Source organism: Pongo pygmaeus, chromosome 5 (genome assembly GCF_028885625.2).
Source record: "Pongo pygmaeus isolate AG05252 chromosome 5, NHGRI_mPonPyg2-v2.0_pri, whole genome shotgun sequence".
Lineage (NCBI taxonomy): Eukaryota > Metazoa > Chordata > Mammalia > Primates > Hominidae > Pongo > Pongo pygmaeus.
The window spans coordinates 76,910,508-76,919,717 of NC_072378.2; the positions used below are offsets into that span (position 1 = coordinate 76,910,508).

The 9,210-nt window shown below is 46.3% G+C and overlaps 1 protein-coding gene across 1 annotated transcript; it reads right to left on the reverse strand.

The window, feature by feature from the left end:
• Window positions 1–2,457: 2,457 nt before the first annotated feature.
• HTR1B (5-hydroxytryptamine receptor 1B) lies at window positions 2,458–5,536 on the reverse strand. The gene has a single exon (XM_054493001.2). It carries the CDS (start codon window positions 5,303–5,305, stop codon window positions 4,133–4,135), a length of 1,173 nt encoding a protein of 390 aa, XP_054348976.1. The 5' UTR covers window positions 5,306–5,536; the 3' UTR covers window positions 2,458–4,132.
• Between the last annotated feature and the right edge of the window lie 3,674 nt (window positions 5,537–9,210).

The following is a 9,210-nucleotide window of genomic DNA, read 5'->3' on the forward strand; positions in this document are numbered from 1 at the left end:
CCTTAATTACCTAATCAGCCCCTCACAGCTAAAACAAGAACCATAAACATCATTATTGGTTATCATGATTTGATACAGGTAAGAAAAAAGCAGAGAAGTGAAAAATGAAGTGCTGCAAATTAAAAACGTGGATGTGGCCAGGGACTTTGGATTCTAGAAAGACAGCCAGAAATCTCTAGACAAGGAAGAAGAGGAAGAGGGTTTAAAAGTGAATAAAAGGACGCTATAAGAAATAATTAAACATTTGGCAATTTCTTCTTGGCCGATAGAGCCACCGCAAACCATCCTTCATGTTCCCTTTTGTTCTTTGGACTGTATGTCACCTGCACAGGGGATGAGTTGTAAAAGGCTGTAAACCTCAGTCGCTTCTAGTTTTTGCCAAGTTTTTCCCATTCAGGCTAGTTTGATCTTCTCCAGTCCAACTTCTCCCAAGTACCCCTGTTCTGTGCTACAGGCACTGTGCATCCACAAAAGAGACAATGGGAAATAATGGCTAAGAGGAAGTCCTGTCTGCTGAGAGCCAAAAAAGTGTCAGGCATCTCAATAAGTGCTTTACATGTTCTAAGCCTTCACATCAACTTGTAGGTAGACGGTATTTGAGAAAAAGAACCACATATTTCTAACATAATTTATTTGCAATTCAAACCTAGGACTGACTACAAAAGCTACCTTTCTGCCTACTTCACTGGTCTTAAGATAGGTCAGTCTACTCTTAAGTCTTCTTCTAACCCAGTTCCTCCTGTATTTTAAGCACCATACAGTCCTTGGAATCTCACTACCTAGCCTAGAGACTAAAGGTCCCCTCTAAAAACTAATCTGGAAAACTCTTGTGATAGTCGGTCTAACCCTCTCTCTTTGCAGAATATGAAAGCACAATCCATTTCTTTCCTTTCAAATTCTTCCTTCAGATATAAACTAAATCCCCCAAGTCATGGCAGCACATATCAGGCAGCCACAGTATCATTTACTATTAGTCATTCTCTCATGAAGGGTCAAACTCCTAAACACAACCCCAGAATCCAAGGCACCAATCTTTCCATAATAATAGAACTACTACCCGATGCTTTTTAGAACACAAAAGGACTTTTATTTATTTTCCTAAATTTAATTTCCAATGATACATTTCCTGAAAGGTGGAATACCAAAGGCAATTTTCAGTCACAGCAACTCCATCAAATACACATAATCTGATATTTTACTGCTTCAGTGAATTATAATCTTCTTAGGGTTTCCTGGTTAAAGAAGACAAAACTAAGATAATAGAGAGGAAAAGTTAAGAATATTGTTCTTTAGAAAATTTGTTGAACTCAATAAACATTCATTCATGGGTGTAGTGTCCATTTTTGAAAGGAAACTCTAAAATTCCTAGAAACACAAGACAATACTGGTAATATTGAATGAGTATACATTCATATATTTCTGTGAAAATTTGTGCAATTAAACAATATGGAAAATGTTGTTTATTACCACAGCCAATGAAAATATACTTTCATTGCTACGTAAGTTAAACATTTCCATCCCCTGCTTTATCTTCTGCAAAAAAGCCATGTGCCTAGTTTATGAAATAAACTATGCTATAGGCAACAGTAACTGAAAAGGAGCTTAACAGTCTTAACTACATATCCCTGGGATGAATACTACACTTTGCATAATCATGTGCAATGCTGAATGATGATTCTATATCTCTTATAACTATAAGGGTTTGCAAGCTTCTATTTCATACAATATGCCCCAAATCCAGGCAATACAGCCAAATAGTCAAGCAATAATTCAGGTGGTTAATCTACAAAATGGCAAACAACCCATTTGACTAAACTGATTGTGTTTTGTTAATGTGAGGACACCATCATTGCAGGTATCCTATAAAGAAATCATTTGAAAGTGGCTATTTGTTTCAATTAATGTTTCCCCCTAAGGCTCTTAGAAGTTGACTTAATTGCCTCTTAGGACCAAAGAAAATACAACTGTATCAACAGAAGACCACAGTATTAATAACATAAAAACAAACACCATGCTCTATGCACATTCCTCCATAGGAGAAATATCACAAAAAGCAAACAAAGAAACTTGGGGATTCAGCAGAAGTATAGGCAAATCTAATGCCTAAAATTTTCTCTCACACCAGTGACAGGTATAAATATTGATCAAAACTCCCCTTTTTAGTTAGCTTATGTGTGAATCTTTGAATAGTATATTTTCAAGAGTGATTACCCAAGGTGAAGGTCTGCACAGTAGGCAAGCAGTGTACTTCAGCTCAATATATTTATTGTCTGACAAACAGGACTGGGGAGTTTCAAGCAAGGAGTGAATTCATTTCACAAAGACAACTTGCTTCTGCAGACAAAAGGTATCAACTGCAGAATGCCCTCTGAGGAAAGGAGTGTGAATTTTCTTTGGCATGTTAAATGCTGTACATATACATTTTTTTTTTCTGTGCAGATAATCCCTCAGTGCTACTTCTTATTAAAATATACATTTTTTTTCATATTTTATTGCATGACTTTATCCTGTATTAGGGAGCTCTCAGAGGAAATTTGAAATAACTAAGTATTCTTGAAATTTGAAAAGACTGATAAATTTAAAGTATTCCAGATATTATATTAATTGAGATATCAGGTTGGTAACAAATTTACAAAGGTCAAAAGCTTGCCAGTTTCCTGATTGTTAGTAAGTCTAAGGTTTGGTTCTGCAATTTTTTTTAAAAAAAGCAAACAAAAAACAAGACAAAAACAGGCTCAATTTTAGTTTCTCTAAGCTTTTCTAAAGTTCTTATATGTCACTTTCTAGCAATCTTTTCTCCTGCCCAAACTTCAATAACAACAACAACAAAAAAGAAACAAGTTTATTTTCTTTTCAATATCGTTTTTAGGGCCCTTACTGTATTTTTAAGGTTTCTGGAGAAGGAAGATAGTTCTTTTGGTTTCTTTATATGTTAGCACACAAGGAATCACAGATGGGAAGGAGAGTGCAAATGACTATCAGATAAAAGTTTCATGCATTTTAAGATTTTTTTACAAGTCAAAATATACATCCTCCTATTGCCCCCACCCCATTCCTCAATTGTGTAAGAACTATCCCCATGTCATCAGTCTCCTTCACATCTCACTAAATTGGATAAGAAATAAAGACACTTTTCTTGTTAAGAAACAGTATATTTCCAATACTGATCGGTTTTACCAATTGCATTAGTAAGAAATATAGCAGCAGTGTGGGCTGAGTCACCCATCATACCCTTCATTTATGGGGATTTAAATGTGTAAAGTGACAGGTACATGAAATTAAGAGAAAAAATAAAGCAGTCTGCAGACTTTGGCACTAGCACACATAATGGTTTGTTTGTTAGAGTTGTGGCTTGACAATCGCTAAACAGGAATTACAAAGTTACAAATCTGCAGAAAACAAACAATCAAAGGTGTTGATACTCAGTTTAACACTCCTCATCTCCTATTCCCACCCACCCACCCCCATATAGTTTCAAGTATAATAAAAATAGAGATCTCAGCATCAGAATTTTGCTGTTAACTCTTCAAGGTTTCTCTGCGCCATCCAAGCCACACATAGGGTTTGAAGCACCAAATCCACAAGTTTCTCCAACCAAGTTTAAATAGACAAAAAGTGAAGACTGAATGATGCCAAAGTAACTGTTCTTAAATTAAGCTGTAACACAAAGTTCTCCCCAAAAACACAGGGCATTAAGCGTCTAGTTCAAGTACTGCCAGGCTGTATGTAGTTCTGTCTCAGACAGGCTTCAGACAACAATTACAAGTACACTGCTTCTAGTGGGCATTATCCACGATACCAAAGCAGGGCAGGGATTCCCTTCCATCATCAATTTTTAAAAGTTGCAACCCCCTTTGGGATTGGCTGCCGCAGGGTCAGTGCTGAGCCCGGGGCTTGAAGGGAGGAAGTGAGCCTCCTCCTGGGCAGGGAAGCTCTACATTTAGTTTCAACACTTCTCCTTTCAGAGCTCTCTCTCAGGACTATCCTGGCTTCTCAGGATCCATTGCCCTTGCCCAGGAGAGAGAGCCTCGCTGGGACCCAGAAACCGCGAAAGAAGATTCGACCTACCTGTGGAACCAGACACAACTTGGTCCCCAAAGGTCGCCTAGGCGACCCCACTGCAAATGGCAAGTCAACTTGTGCACTTAAAACGTATCAGTTTATGGAATGCTTGTTTAAAGTCCTCATTGGACATGGTATAGATTATGGGGTTGATGAGGGAGTTGAGATAGCCTAGCCATGTGAAGAAGTCAAAGATGGCTAGGTGGAACCAGCAGGCATCTTTGCAGATAGGCATCACTAGGGAGATGATGAAGAAGGGTAGCCAACACACAATAAAGGCTCCCAAAATGATCCCCAGGGTCTTGGTGGCTTTGCGCTCCCTAGCGGCCATGAGTTTCTTCTTTTCCAGCAGGGCGTCGGAGACTCGCACTTTGACTTGGTTCACATACACAGGAGACCCGGATTCGCTGGGCACGTCGGGAACCCGCGAGTTAATAGAGGTGACCGAGGACGTGGACCCGGGGGAGTCGGTTATCAGCTGGGCTCGGGTCAAGCGCTTGCCGGTCCTGTTGGGCGTCTGTTTCAAAATCCGGGAGCGGGCTTCTACGTAGATGCGGCCATAGAGGGCGATGAGGAGCAGGGTGGGGAAGTAGAAAGCACCCACCGTGGAGTAGACCGTGTAGAGGATGTGGTCGGTGTTCACCACGCATTCCGACACCTCCTCTTCGGCCTTGGCCTGACGCCAGAAGAAGGGCGGCAGCGAGATAGAGATGGAGAAGACCCACACCAGCGCGATCATGACCGCCGCCCTCGTGGGAGTCCTTTTAGCTGAGTACTCCACGGCGTCAGTGATGGCCCAGTAGCGGTCCAGGGCGATGACACAGAGGTGCAGGATGGAGGCAGTGCAACAAGTGATGTCCGACGACAGCCAGAAGTCACAGACCACCTGGCCCAGTGTCCAGCGGCCGGTGACAGTGTACATGGTGCTGATGGGCATCACCAGGATGGACACGAGCAGGTCGGTGACCGCCAGAGAGGCGATCAGGTAGTTAGCCGGGGTGTGCAGCTTCCGGGTCCGGTACACTGTGGCAATCACAAAGGCATTGGAAAGCGTGGTGGCCAAGGTGATGAGCGCCAGTAGCATAACCAGCAGTACTTTCCAGGGTAGGGCGATGGAGTCCTGGTAAATGTAGTCCTTGGCGCTGCAGTTTTGGGAGGGAGCAGAGGATAAGTTGGCTTGAGGAACCCAGGTCTCGGAGCCCGCGGGCGGCGGTGGAGTGCACTGAGCACCCGGTTCCTCCATGGCTGTCCTCTCCCCAGCTCCGGAGCGCAGCTCTTGGGCATGGAGCGGACGAAGGAGAGGGCGGAAGGACCGTGGCGATCGCAGGTTTGTCCCCAGTTGATAGTTAGTTCCGTGAGTTCCTCAATTATTCCTCCGCCCAGGTTCACAGCTGAAACTAGAGGTCATGGGTGCGGCAGCCAAGGCAGGCGGGCGCGTCCCCTGCACTTCCAGAGCGTCTGGCGAAGCCGCCGCGTCTGTGGTTGTTCCTCTCCACACTGGGTCTTAGCCCCGGGTTGCTAAGAGCTGGCCCACCGAGCCCTGCTCCGCTCCAGCTCCCTGGAGGCGTCTAGTGCAGGAGGGTGAAGTACTGCTTGAGGAGAAGGCTTTGACCAAATGGGATCTCTTACCCCAGTTGCTTGAGGCTGAGCGTCTCCTAACCTGGACGCTCTTGGATCTGCAGACTTTGCCCACAGTAGTTTCCTAGGTGTAGAGACCAAAGCTTGCAGGCCAGCGAGAGGTCCCGATCTTGCATTCCCACCCCTCGCCCCAAGCTGGGGCACTTTTGGGGGGCTGCAGCGGCCGCCAGAGCTGGGTGGGGTGAAGTCTAGGAGCAGCGCTGCGCCGCGCCTCGAGCCAGAGCTCTGCCCTCCCTCTCTTTTCACTCTCTGGCCACTCGGACGAGCTGCCCGGCGGAGACGGAGCCATAAAAGGGGGGACACGGGGGCTGGAGTTGCGGCTGCTCGCGCCGCGCCGCCGCCACCGCCACCCCGGTCCCACGGGAGCCACTCGGAGCCATGCCACTGGGTGCGCGGGTCTGGAGGACCTGGCGCGGCACACTGGGAAGGGGCAGGTGTCTGGGGGAGCTGGAGGGGCGCGGCGTGCGCCAGCCCGGGAGAAGCGTGCGAGCTACGGAGCAGATGGGCTCTTTATATAGAGTCCAGGTCCGGTCCGCCAGAGCAGTGCAACTCGTGCGGCGCCGCGAGTGCGGACGCCCGCTCCCCATCACCTTCCCTTTTTCTCTCTCCCTCCCTCTTTTCCCCCCGCCCCGTTCCTTTCCTGGCCAAGGAAGCTCCCGCCGGGTCCTACCGCCCTATCTCCCCGCTTCCCACCCCGGGCCACCCTCCCAGCCCTGACAACCTGGAGCTGCATTTCTGGCCAGGGGAAGAAGGCGTCCTGTTCTCGCCTCTACGGACATCGGAGCTTGGTGCGCTGACCTCCAGTGAGACCCATGTCCTTAGCCACGGTCACAGGCTTAGTCCAGGAGTCTGGCCCTAGGCTCCCGCCTACCACTCCCACCCTAGGCGGCCAGTGTTAGGCGGGGAAGCCTTGGTCTCTGACCTCTACGCTCTAAAATCATATCCAGCCCTGATGGCCACACCCAGGTTAGGAGGCACCAGTAATATCGCTGTAGAGGGCCCAATGTTTGCATTTTGTACTTTGCCGTCCTTAACTCTTGATACAATAAAACCTATTTTTTCATCTAGTTTTAGAAATTTGTGTTTTTCACTCAACTATGAGTCAACAGGGAAAAAGAAAAAGCTATCAGCGAAAATGTAGAAGTTATCACAAACAGAAGCCAACTGTATGTGAAATTAAACCTTCTGCTCCACCCTCCTGTTCCAGCTGCTCAGTGCTTCAGTGCCTCTGGAAAACAGTTGCCAGTGAGCATGTTCCTTCCAACAGCCTACCTAGAAAGGAGGTCATCAGAATTCAAGAAAAAAGGGGGATGGTGGGGCGGGGAGGACTGGAACCATCATCAGCACCATCTTGTATGTCTCCTTTGCCTTCAACTAATATGTGGGGATGTCAGCCATAAGCTGCAGCATGCAATACCAGTACCTAGGTCTCATGACCAGGGACGGATCCCCTGTCCTCAGTTTCTCCTCTAACCTCAACAGAAACAAATGTAGGGTAGAAATGCAAATCAGAAAGTGTGAAGAAAAGCTCCAGGAAAGGACAAGGTATTTTCAGCTCGAAGGATTAAATGATCCCCACTACGAATTCCTAGAGCCTAGATCCATGTTTGGCACCTAGAGTGTATCTAATAAAAACTGCATTGTAATTGAATTCATCTGTTTAAGCACACATATATTTTAAAGAGAATCATTCTGTGTAAGAACCTAAGGCTATCTGATCTGATCCCTCTACCCAGTTTTAGAGGAAGAGTAATTGAGATCCTTTGAAAGAAGAGCTTTTTACCCAAGGCAATAAAGCACAAACCCAAGTTCCCTTAATTCCCGGTTCTCTAAACCAGGCAAGCAGGCAAAAAATAGAGTGTCTACTCTATGCTGAGTATTTTTCTAGGCACCCGAGGTATGGAGGCCAGTGGGTGTAGACTCAGACCCTCTTTTCCAGCAGTTTACATTCTAGAAGAGACAGGCAATAACTACATGAACAAGTAAATAATTAATACTTATACTTTTCTATAGTGTTAAGTGTTTTGAAGAAAAACACACACATACATGCATGCATTGAGAGTGAGGGTACTCCTTTAACTAAGGTGGCAGCTCTTCAAGGACGTCCTCTAGATGCGGTCTGGGCTGCAGCAGCCACCCTGAGGATAAAAGCACAGCCTTCTCTCTTTTTCTCCTCCAGTCCTAGCACCTAGCATTTTGCCACCAACCTTAAGCCTCATTTTCACCACATTTTAAGGGATCTTTCCCATTCTCCCATCCCATCCACCTAGATAAACAACTATTTTTGCAAACTGCAGCGCTCACTTAGAAACCATAGGAGAGGGAAGCAAAGCCGGAGAGTTTAAACCGCTAGGTGGGGGCCTTGGCCAGGACGGAACAAAAGTGTGTACGATTGCGGGTGTGTCCTGTGGGAGTGCGGGGTGCCAGGAAACAATTTTCCCGTTATCCTAGGAGAACTGGAAACAATTAGAGACAAGTGTTAAAGGGATGGGAAGCGGGGAAAGGCCGACAGGAATGTAACCAGCTCCATGCGACCTTTCCTCTTTTAATTTCTGCTCAGGAGCATGGGAAGGAGAAAAAACAAAACAAAACTTGTTCCCCACACGGTTTTTGGCTTTAGCGGTTTGGGGACCTGTGGCTTTCTCCAGCCGTGCCTCCACTGCTTCGCAGAGTCCCAGACTCCCAGAGGAACCCGCCCCTTGTAGGCAGAGTTTGATTTTACCCTCTTTGGTAAAGAGCTGCATAAACACACATCGCCATCATATTGACCGGATCTTGGCAGAGTTCAGTGAAGAACCCCATTTCCTTAACCTGACTTCCGCATTTCAAGTATTCCTTTCTCACTTTAAAACACGTAAAACATAGGTGTTTGCACAGAGGCGCATGTGTGTGAAACACCCAAGAGAGAAAGAGACCCTGTAAAGTCGCCTGTGCCTGGGTCACCCCTTCGGAGTAGGGGCTGCTGGGTAAGGTCCAAGCGCCAGCTCTGCAGTCCCCAGCGGCGCTAGAAGGAACCTCCAGGCAAGTTTTGGGCGAAATTCAGCAGACAGGGGAGGAGCAGAGAGGGAATCAGTAGCGGAAGGGAAAAGGTGCAGATGGATTACCTGAGCGCAGCAAAACTTAGTTGAGTACAAATAAGCTCCCGTTTGAACACCGGGCACTAAAACTGCGAATTAATGTGGTTCCCTTATCAATTCCACGCACGTGTACGTTTAGCAGAAGCTGAGTAAGTGGAGAATAACTCTGGAACTGAAATGAAGTCAGTGAGCCGACACAAAGCCAGATCCTAGCGGTGAGCTGGATGCGAAGGAACCAAAGAAAAATGAATCCTCGAGGAGCCCTCTCCCATGCTGGAAAGATGTAGTTCTACAGCTGCAGCAGCAAAATTCGAGGCGCAGGCTGGGAAGTTTAAAGTGCAGCGCTAACCAGACTGGACACTGTCAAGGGAAACATACTCTGCCTGCAGCAATCACAAGAGATATCTCACAGAATTTATTGCAACTCAACTCT

Excerpts from the sequence above, each read along its gene's own strand:
- HTR1B (XM_054493001.2), bottom strand. The coding sequence starts at position 5,305 with ATGGAGGAACCGGGTGCTCAGTGCACTCCACCGCCGCCCGCGGGCTCC.